Source organism: Ascidiella aspersa, chromosome 1 (assembly GCF_963924565.1).
Source record: "Ascidiella aspersa chromosome 1, kaAscAspe10.2, whole genome shotgun sequence".
Taxonomy (NCBI): Eukaryota; Metazoa; Chordata; class Ascidiacea; order Phlebobranchia; family Ascidiidae; genus Ascidiella; species Ascidiella aspersa.
The window spans coordinates 23,270,083-23,289,650 of NC_139447.1; the positions used below are offsets into that span (position 1 = coordinate 23,270,083).

Consider the following 19,568-nt stretch of genomic DNA (forward strand, 5'->3'; position numbering starts at 1 on the left):
CCTTTTAATTAAAAACAACTAAAACGCATTTGTCTTCGTGCATTTCCATTTTTATTTAACCTTTTGCGAACAAAAGGTTTCTTAAAGTTGCCTGTTTTGGCGTTATTTTTGACATATTTTTCATGACATCTCTGAAACTCTACATCCCCAGTAGGTTAAACTTCGCTTTAACTGATGTGGAATCAACATATTATACAGAATTGCTTTTAGCAGTGTTGTATTCACTTGAGGCAATGCTTGACTTAACTGCCAGTAAGTCACTGTTTTTAAATGACTTGACTTAACTGAAGTCTTTTGTACAAATATCTTGGCCATTGAGTCAAATGACAGGGTTGACATTAAGTGTTTTGATTTAACACAATTAGCTTAGCTTGCTATTGGGTTTTTGCTATATTTTAGTTTGGTTGTTGTTCAAATTCGGCCAATTTGCAAAATTTTATAAGTTCAACGCTTTTTTATATGAAAGACTTGACCTTGAATTGACTTGGTCAACTAATCACTTGGACTTGGACTTGACTTGTTTTTTTTAAAGACTTGACTTGGAGTATTTGCATTTCGCTGAAAAATTGAATTTAATTAACGTAGTGTTACCTACGGAATTTTTTACCCATTACCAATGCTCGTTATTCGCTCTAAAACCCAACTGATGCATAAATCGTTTCTTTGTTAGACGGTACGACTCATATTCTTTTCCGGGAGATTACGGCTATATCATCATTATTTATATTTTCAAACATTTAATAAACGCCATTTTTAATAAGTTTTCAATAAATCAGTTAATACGTATACCACCTATTCGGAATGAACCCCAATATAACTGCTGTCACAGATTTATTTTCGCGGAGCCCCAGTAAAACCAAATCAATTCCTATGATATAAACGGCAATTTAAGGTGGAATTACTTAAATCTAACGGTCGCAAAAAAATGGTAATGCAGTTTTACGTTTACTGTTGTAGACATACATAAGTTAAAAAATGCCCTCGTTAAGGTATATAAATATATAACTCGAATAGAGGTATAATATTATAGTGTTTGTCGACATAAGTCGCTATTTTGGATTTATATACATACATAAAATATTTTGTTTTTATATGTGGATGTTTGTAGCACTGGATATCAAATTCGCCGTTTAAAAAAAAAGAGTTGCATAGGGGCTGAAAGGTCCCATTTCGCTCTCTTTGTGCAAACTGCATAAAAATAAAAAAACGTATAACTGAATATTAACGAATTAAAAATCCAGCTTAAATGAGGTGTTAAAATGTTATACTTGTCAATTGAATTCAATTACAAACCATGCAAAAATGGTTTAAGTAAGAACAAGAAATAATAATTTAAAGTTAGGTGGTTCAAAATGTCTTATATCAAACCAAGCATTGTAAATGACCAGCTTTTGATGGCTGAACAAAAGTGTTTTGTATACCAGTGCTCTTCAACCTTTTTTGGTTTAGTGAACCCTTAAAGTTGTTGTGACGAACTCATGCACCCTGTTTACTTAAAAAGTTAACTGAGGTAAAAATTAATGTGAAAAATCATTATTCATATCAATATCATCATTTCTATTAAACCGAGCGGACTTGCCGAAGTTTTACACTCTGTCGGTGAGAGTTCCATTATGGCTGTAAGGCTGCTCGTGAGTAGGCTACTATTGCATGTTTTTAAACAAACTTAGGCGTAATAAAAATGCAAACAGACTGTTGAATGACTGTTCTGTTGTTGCACATAAAATATCAATGGTCCATTAAAAGTTTGTGGTGCGGCGGTGCGCCCTTGTACACCTTTTCATACTGGTGGACACCATGGATATTTTGGTACAGGATGCACCGTGCACTCCGGTTGAAGAACAATGTTATATACAACGCACAAACGCGCAAGTAATCCTTATGGTTAGAAAACATAGCTTATAATTAGATGATGTATGTGATTTTAGGTCAGTAACAACTTTTAGTTTGTTTATTCAAAGTATAGATAAAGGCGTACAAAACCAAAGCAAACATGTAAAACACAAATCTATCTCGCCTGGGGCAAAATGATTTTTTCGTCTTACCTGATGCAACACACTCGGCGTAACGTAGTCTTTCTGTAGACATGAACAATTATCTAACAAGAGTGTATTCAAATTTAGTTTTAACAAGAGTAAGCTGCCTATGTTTCAGTGTTCATTTTATTGCTATTTTTCTCAGGTATAAACTGTAATGTACCGAAATGTTGACCATTTGACTTGAGTATAACAAAAACAGTACAACAAAATCGGCACGACTCCTAGAGTAGGTTGAACGAAGTTTGATGTGCAATTTATGATAGGCTGCTTTGTAATAAACTTTGTAGGCTGCTTTGTAGTAAACTTTATAGGCTGCTTTGTAATAATTCTTGTCATTAACGTGCTTTAGGGCGAGAAAATATCTTCTTTTTTACATATTCAGGCTGCTTTGTTTCGTGAATTAACAAATTAATGAATTAAAGTGACGCATTTAATGCAACTGTCATGATAGCGCACAGCGTTAGTATCAGAAGTTAGAATATTGAGGCATAAATTAAGAGGTATTGCCAAAATGTTTTGTAAACAGCAAATGTTGCGTTTATGAGATATGATCAATTTATCACTTATTATCACTGGTCTTTTATCAGTTAGTAATTTAATTAAAATACAAAAATCAAAAAAATCAAAAAAAATCGTGTATTGTGTTTTGTACTTTATCCCTGTTATTGGGAAAACATTCAGGATGAGAGGGTCATTGATCGCATATTTGCAACTTAAATCCAAAACGACACGAAATGCTCATACAAAGCGCGATAGATTACACGTTTATCTTGTAAAATGTAAGGAAAAACTCATGCTAGGCGCGAAACAAATTATCCTGGTATAATTTTACTACCGCGACCGCCTACAGCGAATGCTCTCACATAAAATGCATGTTACAAAAAAATTCTCGGAAAACACTTGAATATTGTGGTTTTTCTATGTAAAGGCAATAATTTTCTTAGGCCATTGATCTTTTGAAGGAAATTTCTCAAATAAAACTAAAAAGTGTGAAAACATTGATTTCGATTTGCATAACTTTAATTTTAAAGTGTACCATCTTTCCCACACAGCATTAAACATAAAGGAAGAGCTAAAACTATTACCCTGTAACGGGACAAAGTAAACATAGTCCAACAGACACATTTTTTAATCAAGATTGTTATAGAAAGGCCAAAAATAATTTAAGGTTGGGTCGACACGTTAACAATGACAAGTTTGTTGATTCCTATCGAAAAAGGAAAACAGACAAGCAGAAGGGATGGACGCTAAATTTTAATAATGATATAACATCTATTCTTTTCAGACAATACCCCGCCAAACAGTTTATAAAAAGTTGCGGTACTGCCCAAACAGGTTGTTTTCAGCTGTTTTGACGCGCCCGGATTTAATATTTATATGCGCAACGTCACACCAACGCCTTCTAATTTCGCACAACACCTTCAGCCAGGGGCCAATGTCAGCTCACAAGAAAGCAGTTTAGATCTTGCAGAACACAGTGTTGGGAAGTTGCTTCATCCACCAATTTTAAAGGTAAGATTTAACGAAAGTAATTTATTAGGATTTAAATATTAATATTTATCATAGATAAAAAGCAACAATCGATCTTAAAGTTGAAGACTAATTCTAATTTTACTAAGCAAGAGCAGCAAAGACTTCAAAATTATAATAGATTTAATTAAATTGTTTTGTTCAGGTATTCGAAGAAAGCTTGCGAGAATTCCGGGAATGATGTTTCTGCAAAAATGGACAGCGATTTTGTTTAGTGTCGCTGTATTTTGTTCGTTCGGAGCTTCAGGTAAACGTTTTACTCTTTAGCAATAGCAGCCATTTAAATCAGCATACGCTAATTTACAAGAAGATTTTGCGAGCCAATTGTTAACAAATGTTCGGAAAACATTTCACCCTTTTGCGAATGATTTAAATACGTTATTTTAAAACATTATATATCCGGATCGTTGTCTAGTTGTAAGAAATTAGAATAAATACTACTTGGATTAAACTTATTACCGTTAAAACATTAGCGAATTGAATGGTAGTAGGGCAAGGGAGAAACTGTTGAGTTTGGCTTGCCTCGCAGGCATTTGTGATATCGTTGACGGTTACGCTCGGCCCTAAGCGCGTCAATTTGCCGTGAATGGCGGTGCAATCGTGTGGTGGGTATTTTTTGTGGTCCAACCCGGAAAAGTTATTTTCCAGGTGGTTGGAGATTTTAACCCAAAAAAAACATAAAAGTAAAAATATAAGATAATTATATAACGGTAATTTCTCTAGTAGCCTGACAAAATATACCTTGGTGTTGGCTGCTACATTTTTGGTAGCAACGTCACGTTCTACCGTCTACGTGACCTAGAATCTTGGACAATCCGACTTTGATAAATGCCATCATATTTTATTTATATCAAATTTTCCTTAACAAGGTTCTTAAAATTAAAAAAGTTAATCCTAAATGTTATATAACGAGATTTGCTGCAGGGGTCAGGTGTAAAACTTAATTCACAAACTATACAAAATTAGCTGTTTTACGTTTTGGTACATGTCGTGTAGCCTATTCTTATGGTCAACGGTAAGTTAATGAACGTAACTGCTGGGCCTCGAGTTGCATGTATAATGCGATTCACTTGGTTTTAAGCTCTTTGTGATTCGCAGCATTATCAAGAAATACAAGCGCACAACGACAAAACTTGAACCGCCACAAAACGATCAAATTACATCGCTTTTCAAGATTACATCTAATTGACTAAAACATGCCAGTCTCAAACCAATGGGTCATTAAAGTCCTTAGATTTTAGATAAAAAAATTTAGAATGTTGTATCGGATATGTGGGCTATCGTATTATACCTAAATTGCATTTTCGGACTAAGGCTTTCGCCCGAAATCCATTTAAGCTTGCTACTGAATCCTTGCCGCGGCAGTTTAAACTATATTGGAATTTTACACATATTTGCTACAACGACAAAGTTTGTAAGATAATTTAGAAACGGTAGAAATGTGTATTGTAAGCGTTATTTGAATTAATTCCACCAACTATCGTTTCTTTGACCGTTGTGCAATGTTATCACAGGCTTTTATACAGACCTAAATAACACTGTTACAATATATGCGTCGTTTGTGTCACTGTCATCATTGTAGCTTTTTCCGACCATAGCGTCTGTAAATTGTAGGTTGTCACGACCCGAGAAAGGTAACACGAAGCAAGAGACAAGCCACAAATAATGACGAGGTTGGCCTCACGGAAACTCTTAGGAGGTTCTTCGTGGAATGCATGACTGACAAGGTTAATTAGATTATTTATCATGTTTTTCGGAAATCAAATAACATTCTCCATATAGCCGTTAAAGTGTCTTTAATTTTTAAATATGGGATATTTTCAAAAAAACACTTTCAATAATTCTGATCGGAGCGTAAACTTAAAAATGAAAAACATTTACTATAACAAATGCAAAGATTAAAAATGCCTATTTATCGAACGGAAGCTCAATAATGTCCTTTTATCGCCTTATCGTTGTAGGTTGCGCCATATTTTATTATTTTTTCCATGGTAAACTTTATCCATACCGGGTTCGGTTACTGTTTTGGCTAAGAGAGCCATAAAGCTATTTTTAAATGGGGCCGTTTTACACTCAATATGCACTTTACAAAAATGCAGCCTTCGAAAAATCAAAATAATAATACTGTTATGTTGTTCGAAAAGACAAAAAAAACGAAGTCTGATGGGGGCCATGGACAACGGCTGATATTTCTTAGCACAATTGTTACGTTATATGAAATAACAGAAAACGATTTTTTCGTTACGATCATGCTAATAAATGCCAGATTAGATTGATCTGCGAGGCAGTCGCCTTCAACAAAAGAGTTTGCGAGCAATAGGTTTCCGACCCCTGGTCTATACGTATAGGCCTTGGGATTCCACAGCTTGAAAGATCGATGGTATATGTATGTTGTTGCATTTTCAGTGGTCATTATTACATTACTTAGACTGATAAAGTCATACATACACTATACAACTTGAGTATTCTATTTAGAGGCCGACTAACACCAGCTGGGATACCGTGATCAACTATTCGGTCTTGGGAACGTTTTGGTACAGTAACAGCGCTAATCACGATTGCCCGTGAGTATGTTACAACTTTACGTTGCCTCAAGCCGGGACGGATTCAGGATTTTTGTTTGGGGAGCACGTAATGTTTTTAGGGATGACGTCACAAACGTCATTATGTGACGTCATAAAACAATAATCTTTAAAAGATATATTTTTCTCGAGGGAACTGGTGCGCAAATTGTAGCTGAATCTTTATATAGTCTAATCTCGTTAAATGCGAAAAAATACTGTTATTTTGCTCAAATTGAGAAAACTTTTAATTTGAAAGAGTACGAGACGCAGTGACGGATTAGGCACATAGACATTCTAATATTTGTTCACAATAATAGCATTTAAATAACAAAATATGCACTTTATAGAGTTCACATGCTAATATACAATAGTCTGTCGGCACAAGAACACAGGAAAAGTCGGCAAAGACTTTATATTTTTATTTTTTTTGGAGCGGGGGGTGGGGGGGGGGGGCATGGCGTTGCCCCTGGGCCTGAATAAACGAGAGTCTGGATAATCCCTAAATTTAAAACTTTATAAAAAGCAATAATTCTGAAATAAACGCTTCCTTGGTTTAGTCCTTTGTTTAAATTCCTTCAGCTGCTCTTCAAAAAAATACAAGTGTGTTTTTACCACTTTCGTTAGATATTGAGTATGGCTTTACGGGACTACAGCTTTAGCGGTGGAAGTGTACGTTTGTGTACTAGTATTTTATAAAACTTTTTGTTGTTTGTAGCCTTCTAAATACCGCTTAGATATATTTAAAACTGTTTCCTTGAAAGACGTGTATGAAAATATAATTTTACTTATCCCAGTTTAACTCAAGTTTACTTTAAATGTTGCCTTAACAAGCAATGTATTTTATACACAATAGGGATCTCTTGAATGACACAACTGAATGTTGGACAAACAGGCTCAAGTTTTACCTTAAAAGTGGACCCGTGATAACAGCCACCGCCGCATGCATTCAGAGTTATTCGGATGCAGTTAAGACTGATGGGCCGAACGGTATATATAAACTAGGAATTTTATAAATTTTATTACCACTACAGTAAATGAAAGTCATGGATTTGTATGTTCGACTGACCAGTAAAGATTTGTTATTATTTTGCATGCGTTATTATCTATTTATAATATAATGCAAAATTATAATAGATTTAATTAAACCAAAGCAAACTAGTCAAAAACTAATTCAACAGCCACGTATCGGAGGAGGACCAAAAGACAAGCGCTGGAAGTGAACCCAGTGTCCGATCTAAAAGTTGAATACGCCAAATGCCTGGAAATGAAGGTGGTGCAACCTCGCAACATACGACCTTTTGACTTTGAGGCTCTGATAACTTTCATTGAAGAGCAAGTCATCTGTGGGTAAGTTGTTAGCGATATCCTAAAGCAACAAATATACGAAAAGAACAAGTAAATTTGAATACATAGGTACATGCACGCATATAGTAAAGGGTTTACAAGGCATAATTTATAATGATCATTACATTACATTAGGTCCTGCATTTTAGTTAAAACACTGAATTATATATTTCATATCCTAAACTTCTTACACACGTTGACGTATAGTATATAGTTATGATGACTTATCCACTTTCCAAATGTTAAATATTGTAATATGTGTAAAATTCGCATATATATATAGGCTATATATATAAGCTAACTAGGATATAATGCTACAAAATTATTTGTGTATATTTAAATGTAATAATTGAAAGGAACCCAGTAAGTATTTGTAAAGTTTTAAAGCAAACGATGGCTGTAAAAAACAGTTTGCATTTTACATAGAGACTGTACGTTGCGTCAAAGCTCAAGTTCGATTCCGCCGCTACAAGTTGTTCAAGTCCCAAATCCTAGAGAATTCGCCACATCAGCGGCCAGTCCAAACGGCGCTTCAATGCCCACAAACTTTCAAAGCATACTTAATACCTTATCAAATACGTTGGACAAAATGCAAGCCATTCCAGAACTACAACTTGGATGTTCACCATCCGTTACATTTCCTTACAAGTTCGAGGCACTTACAAGGCCCATTTTTTTGACTGGCATTGAAGATTGCAATCGAATATTTCAGGACGTTCTTTTACCAGGTTAAGATTTACACAAAATGTATACTAAACATATGTTATGCATCACATAAATTATTATGATTTCCCTTTTTAAATTTCGCAATACCACCCTTTTAGGGAATCGCTGAAACATGCTTATATTTTGCTTAATATAACCTAATTATCCTTAAACTGTTCAAATGTTTAGAAAGTATTTTTATATTTAAAGATCCGTGTTCTAGTTTGAACAATCGGTTGGAGGACGGATTTTGTAAAGCTCAGCAATCTTGGTGCTTTGTTTTTCCTGCCTACATGAACGAGAATTGTCAAAAGACTTGCTGTTCCGTCAATAGTTCTGTCATTGGTAAGTTTTACTATAGTTTCATGACTCGATACCTGATGTATCGTAAGGCGATTTTGAAAAACACAAATAAGCTATTAAGTGCTTATTCAACATTATATCAATCTAAGTATGTCAAGTATCCATTGGCCTAAAATCCAACAATCATATCTATATGTCGTAATGCGCTACATACAGCGTCGAAACTTATATACCACAGCAATTGTCCTCTAACGATGCACTATTTGCGGCCACTGCTCTAATGCACTATATACTGGTGGACTGCTTGTCATGATGCATATCTTAATTATATTGCATTCAATCTTACGTATTTGTTTTCTTTTAGAGGAGCCCCCTGAAGTAGGATGGAGCGCTTGGTCACCATGGGGAGAATGTCCAGCTCCTTGCGGCCAAACATTTACGCAATTGCGTACTAGAAACTGTCCACTTGGTCAAATTGGCAACTTTCCTTGTGAGGGAACGTCCAAAGAAACCAGGGTTTGTCGTAGCTCGCAAGTTTAATATTAAAATGTTAAAATGCATCATCAGTTATGTACATTTTAAGGCCATAATATATTAAGTTGATATGAAAACACATGCAAACCAATGTATCGTCTTTAAAAAATATTATTATTAAGTATATGTGGTGGTATAGCGCCAAGGGGCCAGACAACTAGAAACTTTACTTTTATATACTTTTAGTTGTCTACTGTTTTTATTCAGGTCTGCGAGTCGGTGTTGGTGTGTGGTTGGGGAGAGTGGGGACATTGGTCGCAATGTCCGTTTAATTGCGATTCCGCGACAGTGTTTTCGATAAGAATTTGTCGTGACAAATTTGGGTGTGGTCCGGGTTTGCCAAGGAGGTCCAGAGTATGCCAGAGAAGCGAATGTCAAGGTCAGCATAAGAGTTGGATCAATTACATGAATTCAGTTCAATTACAATCACAATTACAATTACTCCCTTAAATGTTTCAATTATATTACAATTGCAATTACATTAAAAACTGTAATAAATTTTTGGCATTAAAACTTAAATTTTCTCAATATCAATGTATTGACCTAAACTTTTAGCAAATTACAATTACAATTAGAATTACACAGAATGGAAAAGCCTCAATCACATTACAATTACATTAAAACCTGTAATTAATTACATCAATTACAATTACAAATTACAATTGATCCAACTCTGGTCAGTATACAACAATGTTGTGAAGTCCAAGTCAAGCCGTTTTGAATATATAACAAGTTAAATTCCAAGTCATATTTAGAGTACCTAGGTTAACTTTAATCTTAAAATTTAATGTGCATTTAAATGTTTTGAATTCCCCCCTTAAGCAATCTTCATTAAAGTTTTATTTTAAATTATCTACTTAAAGGTTCCGTTTGAAGAAGTTCTCCCAAATGATTAGTAAAACATTCTATGCTAAATTTTATCGTTGTTTCTCGATGTAGGTATTTTTTCCTCGTGGACTCCCTGGGGCCCGTGCACTAGGTCGTGTGGGGTAGGAGTGCAAACAAGAATTCGCTCGTGTGACGGTTACTCTAGCTGCGTGTCCGACCGCTACAGGCAACAGAAATCGCAAACGCAGAGCTGCTCAAGAAGTAAGTGTCCCGGATATTGGAGTCCATGGGCAAGTTGGAGCGAGTGTCCGGTCACTTGCGGAAGCTGGTATTTGGCAACTAGAATCCGAAACCGACGCTGTATTGACGGAGTAGTCGGTCAGTTGGGCTGCGAGGACTTAGCCACGGAAAGTATGTCCTGTGGTCGCGACCCGTGTCCCCTTCCACAGTGGGGAAGTTGGTCCTCCTGGACTGAATGCACGTGGAAGAAACGCTCACGGCAATGTGTTGGCGGACCGACTGGATCTGGGCTATGTATCGGAGTTGATCAAGAAGATTTGGAGTGTGACAACCGATGCGCCCAGCCGTATCCAACTGCACAGGATGCCCCTGTTCCCAACAGTTCATGGCTCGCGTGGGGAGGCTGGAGCCGATGTAAAGTGACTAGGGCTACATTTCCTTGCCAAAGAACTAGAAGGAGGTACAATATTTTTACTTTGGTGTAAATCGTATTAACTTGAATTTTATTAAATAAGCTTGAATTTTATTAAAAAAGTCTTCCACTATAGAGGTTTAAAAAGGAAACCATCTTAGGTACACTATGCACGGATCTGTAATGTAGCTGGATAATAAATTGCAAATCGTATCAAAACGTCTTAATCAAGATGATGTCGGTCTTATACGTTTAAAATCACTTGTTTAACGGTCATCACTATGGCGATTATTTCTGACCATTCAATCACTACAAAATTATTGAGTAAACAGTTTAGTTGATATATAAAGGTAAAAATAATTGCAAATAAGACCTAGCGTATTATCGAAATAGCAAGTGGGATAATTGCAAATCACCACCGAAAGAAACAACAGCAATTACTGATCAAGTTCTATCTGAAACTAACGCCCGTTCGCGTATACCGTAGATTGCTCCAATGAAGTGATAATACAGTTAAAATGTTGCTGGATGTAATTCAAAACCAAATCTGATACCATGTTATTTTGGAAACGACAATTTCAAAAAGCACCTTACGCAGTTTTTGTTAAATTTGTAATGATTTTTGTGCAATTTTTAAACGAATTTACCTGAAATAATTTTGACAAATTTTGACCTAACTTGTAAATTTTGACAAAATTTTGACTTTCTAGACAACCAAAAAAGAATCGCCCTAGTCATTACCATAGTAAGCCTGGCCTGTCGAAGGTATAAACAAACCCGTTGTTGTTATTTCACAGTAAAACAAATCAAATAATAAATGTTTATTTTCGTTTTGTAGACATACACAGCCCTATAAAATTCAAGCAAAACCACAAAGGTTGTAAAAGAGATCCAAAAACAACTTTATTCAACAAAAGCAGAATACTATAGTTACGCAAAAAGCATCGTCAGTTCTGCTAATATACTACAAACACAACGAAACACCAAAATTATATATCAACAGCCCTATAAAGTAATGCATTAAAATTGCTCTAATAAAAACAGAATTTTTTAAAACAACACAACTCCTGTGTTTTACCAAATAAAAATATTAAGATATTTGCGTTTTAAGAAATAGATGTAGGCTAGTTCATATTTTTATTTAATAGTGTAACAAGCGTTGTCCTGATATAAAACCAAGCATTGTTAAGTCACGAGTGTCTCTAAATAGCAAGTTAATCGTAAAATTTTTTATTAATAGTTACGTTTTGCTGGAACTGTTTCCTAACCTTTTGTACCAGCGAACCAGCGCCCCCTTGGGATAAACTCATTTTTGTAATGCCCCAAATGTTTTAACACACTCGCGGACGGATTCACAATGCTTAATTGGGGTTGGCGGGGAAGAAAGCAAGTACCTTCACGTGGTCGTCCCCGTAAGTATCAGAGCCTATCAGCTAATCTGAGAAACAACCCTGAGAAACGAAACTTGCTACTTATGCGAAGATATGAAAACGTCAAGTGCTTCAACGTCGAACCACATCCACGAATCCCACACTGTGCCCTTTTCAGGGCGGACAATCGTCAAAGATGAGAGGATGTCGGTTCTCCAGTTAAATGTAGAGGGCCTCACCAACGCTAAGCTGGAAGTAATCACAAGACTGGCGGAAGAACATGATACAGTCTTGATTCTACTCCAAGAAACCCACTGCGACACAGATGCTAGGCTAAAGATTCAGCAATATCGCCTTGCGGATTATACTACTAGCCGGAAACATGGAATTGCCACATTTGTTAAAAATTGCTTTAACTACACCATCAAAGCAAGATGCCCTAAAGAAAGCGACATTGAATGGCATGCTGTTGAAGTACAAGGAACCACTCACGTTAACGTCTACAAGCCGCCACCTGTAGCACTCGAGATAAATTCGCTGCCCATACTCCCTGCCCCTTGCCTGTATGTAGGTGACTTCAATTGTCACCACACGGACTGGGGGTACCAGACCAGCAATCGCGATGGAGAAACCCTTTCCGACTGGGCATCAACTAACAACCTGTCGCTCTTGTATGACCCAAAAGACCCCGACAGTTTTACCTCGGGACGCTGGAGCACTGGAAGCAATCCAGACCTTGTTTTTGTGAGAGTGCCTGCTGGACAAGCCCTTCCTGAACGACACGTCATCAGTCGGTTCCCTCGGTCACAGCACAGAGTTTCAATAACATCAATGGCCGGTCATTTAAAACCAACCCCAAGCAAACCTGTGAGACGGTGGAATTTCCGAAAGGCACGTTGGTTGCTCTACAACAAGGCAACACACCACATGGCAAAAACCTTGCCAAGCCCAGACTCGCAATACCAAAATAAGGCCTATTACGCTTTCGCAGGAATGCTGATGAGCGCGGCAAAACAGGCAATCCCGCGGGGATTCCGCAATAACTACGTCCCTTGCTGGGACCAGGACTGCCAGGACCTGTATAGCCAGTTTAAACGCTCCAGCAATTTGAAAGAAACCAAATCAGCAGCCGATGAACTGGTAAACCACCTAGACCGAAAGCGCCAAGCTCGCTGGATCGAGACAGTAGAGTCCATCGACTTCACACACTCTAGCCGAAAGGCGTGGCTCACCATTAATCGACTCACGGGCCGTGGCAAGGCTGCTCCGGGCAAGTGTCCTGTCACAACAAACGCTATAGCTTCGCGTCTAGTGAAAAATGGTCGCAATGCCAAAATCCATCGGCAATCCAAGACAACTCTGGTAAAGAAACTATCAGAGCTTTGGAGATCACCGACTGCAGACGCAAACCTCTCTAGCGAGTTTACACCCGAAGAAGTCCGCAACGCCCTTCGGAAGCTAAAGTCCGGCAAAGCACCTGGCCCCGATCGCCTCCATCCAGAATTCCTCATACACATGGGGGACTCTGCAATCCATTGGCTTGCAAAGTTCCTCTCGTCGTGCATGAACCGGCTAAAAATTCCAAGGATATGGAGAAGAACCCTTGTGATAGCCATACCCAAGCCAAACAAGCCAACCGACGATGCGAAGAGCTACCGCCCAATATCCCTGCTAAGCATCCCTTTCAAGATCCTTGAGCGAATCATACACTCACGATAAGAACCTGTCGTTGATCCCCAATTACCATCAGAGCAAGCAGGCTTCAGACGTGGTAGGTGCACATCAGACCAAGTCACCCTCCTGACGCAGGATATTGAAGACGGTTACCAAGCCAACAACAAAACAGGCGCTGTATTCTTAGACCTGACAGCTGCCTATGACACCATACGGCACCAGGGCCTAACCTACAAGCTCCTGAAAACCGTCCCTGACAAACGCATGGTACAGTTTACCATGGAACTGGTATCTAACAGGAGTTTCATTCTCCGTACAAGCGACGGCCAAAGTCGTTTAAGGCGGCTAAGAAATGGGGTCCCACAGGGTTCTGTGCTTGCACCGATGCTCTTCAACATATACATGTATGACCTTCCCCAAACCACTGCCCGCAAATACTCATACGCAGATGACATCGCAATACTTACGTCAAGCCGGAGTTGGGAAACTGTCGAAAGTACTCTCATCAAGGATGTCGGCACACTCTCAACATACCTTGAAAATTGGAGACTGGTGCTGAGCACAACAAAAAGAAAGTCTGTCGCCTCCGCCTTCCACTTAAACAACAGGGAAGCCTCCAGGGAGATACGCATCGTATGTAACGGCTCCAACCTTCCCTTTGACCCGTGCCCAACCTACCTTGGTGTCAAACTGGACCGTTCCCTCACGTATCGAAAACACCTGGAGGGTTTGAGGAACAAGGTCTCATCCCGAGCAGCTCTAATTAAAAGACTCGCTGGCACAACATGGGGTTCCAGCAGCAATGTTTTGCGATCTACTGCATGCACTCGCGCTTGTATACGCGCCAGCAGAATACTGTGCGGCCGCATGGTCCAGGAGTGCACACACCAAACTACTGGACGTGCCAATAAATAACTGCTTGCGGACCATCACTGGCTGTCTAACAGCGACCCCAGTAAACAACCTCCCAGTGCTAGCAGGGATTGTGCCAACTGACATAAGGCGAAAGGGAGCAACCTTTGCTCAATCGCGCAAGGCACTCTTGTGGCCTGACCATCTACTGCACAGCAAAATCTCAGGCTGTGCGCAGGCAACGCGACTGAAGTCACGACACTCCTTTGTAACCGCAGCACAGTCATTCAAGAAAGCAATCCTTGATGGCAAAACTGCGTCAAAATGGAAGGAGGAAACCTGGGAAGAAGAATGGTCAACAAACAAGACAAAGCTACACGCATCCATCTCCGCGGCTCGCTACCACGCCCCAGAGCTGTCGAGAACAGCGAATGTGAGACGCAACCGCTTATTAACAGGAGTCGGCCGTTTTGCCTCCTCTATGTTATAATGGGGCCTTGCCCCTTCCCCACTATGTGAGTGCGGAGCCACACAAACGGCAAACCACATCGTGGAAGAATGTCCAAACTTTTCCTGTCCCGGTGGTTGGGCAGCGATATTGGCCGCAAAACCCTCTACCACGCAGTGGCTCACAAGCCACTGCCCAGATATCTAACCAACACGAAAGAAGAAGATTGGGGTTGGCACAACAACTTGAAATTATAACGTTAGAAAATTGCATCATTAAACAAGTAACCTTAATCAAACTTAAATATTAATTCCCCGAATTTGTGTCAAGGGCGCTAAAGAATCGCGCGTTAAAATAACAAAATAATTTATCTAGTTTAAATAGTCAAAAATTTCAATCTTTAGGCTAAAACACAATGAAATGCATTTAACAAATTTAAGCGAACAAAATTACTTTAAAAAGCCAAACAAAATTCAAACGAAGACGAAAGATTTTCGGATTTCGTCTAAGTTGAAAAAATATATTGTTAGAGCGACTGGCCTATAATTTACTGTTAATAATGATTGGGTTATTAAATACAATTAACAAATCGAATGTCATAGCTATTGAAGTACACAAAACACACAAGTCCTACAATTTTCGACATACTGCTATATTTTTTTGTTATTTTTAATGGAAAAGCTACAGTAAGAAAAAGTTATTCAAAATATTATAAGCCACCTTTGTAATTATGGTTTTTTTTAAATATACTATATAACATTATTTGCAACCAATTGTGTAAATGCAAACAATTATCTTATAATTTCAAAGATCAATAATTTACCCTTGCTCAAAGCAATTCCATCATAAAATTGCTGTAACACCATTGAAGTATCGTCACCGACCAGTAAGATCATGCAAGCCGATTTCGCTTTCGTTTTTGGCACAATAGTACTAAATTTAACTTATAACGTAGCGTCTTGTACATGGTAATATTTTTGATACAATAAAATATTTAAGAACGTCCACTTATGTGGTTTGACTCCTCTTTAATAAAAAAAATATTTACAATGTCCCTTTGTAACTACCGCCCAAATTGAGAAACACTGAACTAGACAAATAAACAAGCATTTCAAGTTCCGTGCAAATAACCCTATTACCTTTGCCACAAGCATGAAACTTTTTTTCAGAAAGAATTTAAACACAATGGCAGTCGCGTTAGCGCAAAAGTTTTGATGGTTTTACCAGTTTTTTTATAATATTGTTTTTTACCGATACCAGTTTTTTGGGGTTATTATTGTTTGGTTTTGGGGGCTCGACAGGACTTAAAAAGTAGTCAGGTAGAAACAACCGCTAACGTAAAAATATAAACCGAAAACCTTGTTTAACCATCAGACTGCTTTGTTTTCTAATCAAATGTAAGTTTAGGAGGTATCTCAATAATCCTAATTCGAAACATTTCACAAGTACCGCCGTGTGTTTACTAAACAGATTTAAATCAATAAAGACTGTCTGAAAGGGTAAACAGTAAAACGGCAAAATAATTTTGAGTAGATAATAATTGGGTTACTGTTTCCATCAACTAACAAGTGTATGAAGAAACATCTTTAACCACTATTTATTCTTAATAACCCGGTTTATAATACATTTCTATAGATTTAGTACATTTATTCCTTTTGCGTAACTATGAATCAGGCGGGTATCGCATTTTTTGCACTTTAAGACGTGTGTAATTACATTTAAGGTGAAGTAAAGTGTTGGCGCAAAGCGCGAAAAAAAGCGTTTGTAATAAACCCACAAGAAACGCGATAACTTTATTGGTTAATCTAATTCAGTATTTTGTTTTTAAGTCTGGGCGTACCTGGCTAGCGAATTGAGCGCGATTTTTTGGGGGGGTTTACCGATATTTATTTCAAGTTTTTTTTACACTGCGAAAAAATAATAAATGTTAAAAAATATAAAAAAAAAATTTAAATACGTTTTCCGTTTGTCCGTGACGCACTTTTCAGCCTTCCACGCCGCAGAGGTAAAAAAGCACTAATCTTTTGAAAAGACATTATTAAAACGTAAACCAACCGGATGAATGAAGATCATTCTAGCGAAGCGCGAAAATTTATCACACTTGGGCCGTATGTTGCCGACCCCTGGTATAGACAAACATCCGTTTTTGGCATTTGTCTGGCCCGATTCAATAATTGCTATTGCGCCACTGCACGCGGAGGTTATTTTAAACGGTCCATGGGTAGCAGAGAAATTATACCTATTTTTAAACCTTTAAGCAAATTTATCAACGGGCCTGTGCAAATCACCTGATTGGAAGGAACTTTTTTATATCGAAGGATTATAAACTCGTGGAAAGAACTTTTTCGTATCGAAGGATTTTAGCATGTTTATCAACTAATTTTCTTCGTAGAGGTTGCAGGATTGGAGGGGTTTGTGACGGTAAACGGAGTGAAGAGCAGAACTGCGCTCACCATAGCTGCGGAAATTTGTGATAACCTGAGGTAAGTTAAATACACTAGAAACATACTGCTTGTTGTGTTTTTAAACAAATTGTGGAGATCAAAGTAACACACACTGCATTATTTTTACATATACGTTAATAACATGTTTATTATTATTATTATTTGTTGCATTTTAAGAAAGCTGTCTGTGTTCAGCTTAGTTAGTCTTGGGGCTAGGACACTTTTTCCACATAAACCAAATCGCGCACAGTTTAAAAGCATAGCAACCAAGGTTGTTAGTAAAACACACATAAAAAAAACAAAAATTAATATTTACTATAGAAGTGTGATAAATTAGTGTGTTTAAACTTGGCGGCGCACCTAGCGAGCAAAGCGAGGTATATTTGTTTGTATTTCTTTTAAAATGGGCCTCATATAGTTGTTTTATTGATAAACAGCTTGGGGTGAATGGGCTAAGTCGAAAGAAAAAAGATAAAATGGTAAAAAACATGCGTTCTAAAGTTTAGAACATTTTTCACTTGCCCGCGGCGCACCTGTTAACGTTCCATGGCTAGCTGGTTAAAAAGGGATGGCTAAGTAAATAGCATAAAAGACTCGAGCCCCCTTTCAAAATAACTGATAAAACAGATTTTTTAATCTGGCTGATAAGGAAAACATTTTATTTTTTTTTATAGTGGCCAGTCATACTAAAATGAAAAGCGTTACATCGCCATTTTAAGCCTGTACCTAATAATAGCAATGATTTTTTAGCATTTACAGTTACACCAAAGAAACAATAGCCACCAAATTTATTTGGGAAAACAATTACACCGACTTGTAGATCTAAATTAACTTTTTTTTATCTTGGCAGGAAATTAGACATTTTTTCTAGCGGTTTTGGTCCTTATAATTCATATAACTCGAAAATATAATTTAAAACCTGAACATATTTCAACCAAAGTATTTCTTCACATAAATATTATATATTTGCCAAATAATTTCCTTAAAATTTACAATTATGTATTTTAACAGCATATGTTTAGCTTAGAAATAAAAATTAGCCTACACGTCAGTTATTACCAAAATAGTTAATTTGTTAATAAATTACATTTGTTTGAAAGGCACACTTAATATTATTTCAGATGATGATGCTACACTTACAATAGACCTCTGTAACTCTTGGCATCGGAAAAGAAAATGGCAGCCAATTATATCTTTAAGTCGTCGAAGCTGATTTGCCCTAAATCCGACATTTTTCATTATTCTAAATGTATGTTTTTCACACAGATTTTATGTTCATGTAACTTTTTGCTTATACTAATGCAGAAATATTGTTGCCTATACTAACGCTTTACTAATCTGTTTTATGTTGAGTTTTTAGTTTAGACAACATAAATTTCAAAATTAAAGTAAAAAGTTGACCTTTTTATGCTTACCCTTTCCTCCGACGTGTTAGGAATGTAATACTGTTCAATAAAGCTCGGCATCGGTATCTCTGCGATACTATGTGGTGGGCATTAATTTTATTTTGTTTGATAATAATTATATTTTATTTAAAATATTGAGTACAATGTTAAACTTATTGTTAATATTGTTTTCCAGTCTTTTATTTGCTTATGGCTCCAAGAAACGCTTAAAATAAATTTTCAAGCAATAAAACATGTTAAATTATTTTATGTAAAGTATAAGTCTGCCTTAGTAAACTTTTACGAAAAGTTTTGTCATGATTGTCTGAAATGTTTTGGACATTCATTGCAATTAGTCAATAATTATTGATAAATGTTTAGATTGGTATGCACATATTTATAGTATTGTGCAACAGTTTATCTATACGTTTTCATTTTGCAATATCATTTGTTCTTTTATCCCGTTTTTCGAATGAGAAGGCAGATGTGACGCAAAACAAGCGCACGCTTGATGCAAAGCACCCGCTTAAACAGAAGTAATGCAATAAACGAATTAATCGTTGTTATGCGCTTTTGAGCAGTCAAAGAAAGATTACACTGCGAAACGCAGACCAATCAGTCGAATCTCGCATCATTATAACTTCCCAAAACAGATATATTTTTTACCGCTTAACACAAAAACTCCGCTTAGTAAAGCAGGACTTTAGCCTTGTTACCTGCAGCCACCATTATTAAGACCAAAGTATAAGCACGCGGCTTTGTGTTGACGCGGTAGTTTAACCATGCACCCGTAGTTGTTTAATGCAAACTTTTATTCGGGGCTGATGAAAAATTCGCTAATTCCGTAAAATTTTGAACTGCCAAAGTTTTAAATAATGCTTATAATGGGCTTATTT

At 37.1% G+C, this 19,568-nt stretch overlaps 1 protein-coding gene across 1 annotated transcript; it reads left to right on the forward strand.

The window, feature by feature from the left end:
• Positions 1–3,328: 3,328 nt before the first annotated feature.
• Positions 3,329–19,203, forward strand: LOC146168348 (uncharacterized). Its single transcript, XM_083380385.1, has 13 exons — positions 3,329–3,551; positions 3,715–3,816; positions 5,184–5,296; positions 6,045–6,133; positions 6,987–7,120; positions 7,312–7,480; positions 7,904–8,205; positions 8,393–8,527; positions 8,850–9,001; positions 9,227–9,398; positions 9,959–10,547; positions 17,236–17,326; positions 18,409–19,203. The coding sequence occupies exons 2-12, from the start codon at positions 3,747–3,749 to the stop codon at positions 17,315–17,317; spliced, it is 2,007 nt and encodes a 668-aa protein (XP_083236511.1). The 5' UTR covers positions 3,329–3,551; positions 3,715–3,746; the 3' UTR covers positions 17,318–17,326; positions 18,409–19,203.
• The last annotated feature ends 365 nt before the right edge of the window (positions 19,204–19,568 follow it).

Bases quoted from the DNA above. Each gene is read 5' to 3' on its own strand.
- LOC146168348 (XM_083380385.1), top strand. From the start codon at position 3,747: ATGATGTTTCTGCAAAAATGGACAGCGATTTTGTTTAGTGTCGCTGTA. The intron at 3,817-5,183 runs GTAAACGTTTTA...TGTAAATTGTAG, and splicing joins TTGTTCGTTCGGAGCTTCAG to GTTGTCACGACCCGAGAAAG. The intron at 9,399-9,958 runs GTCAGCATAAGA...TTCTCGATGTAG, and splicing joins CCAGAGAAGCGAATGTCAAG to GTATTTTTTCCTCGTGGACT.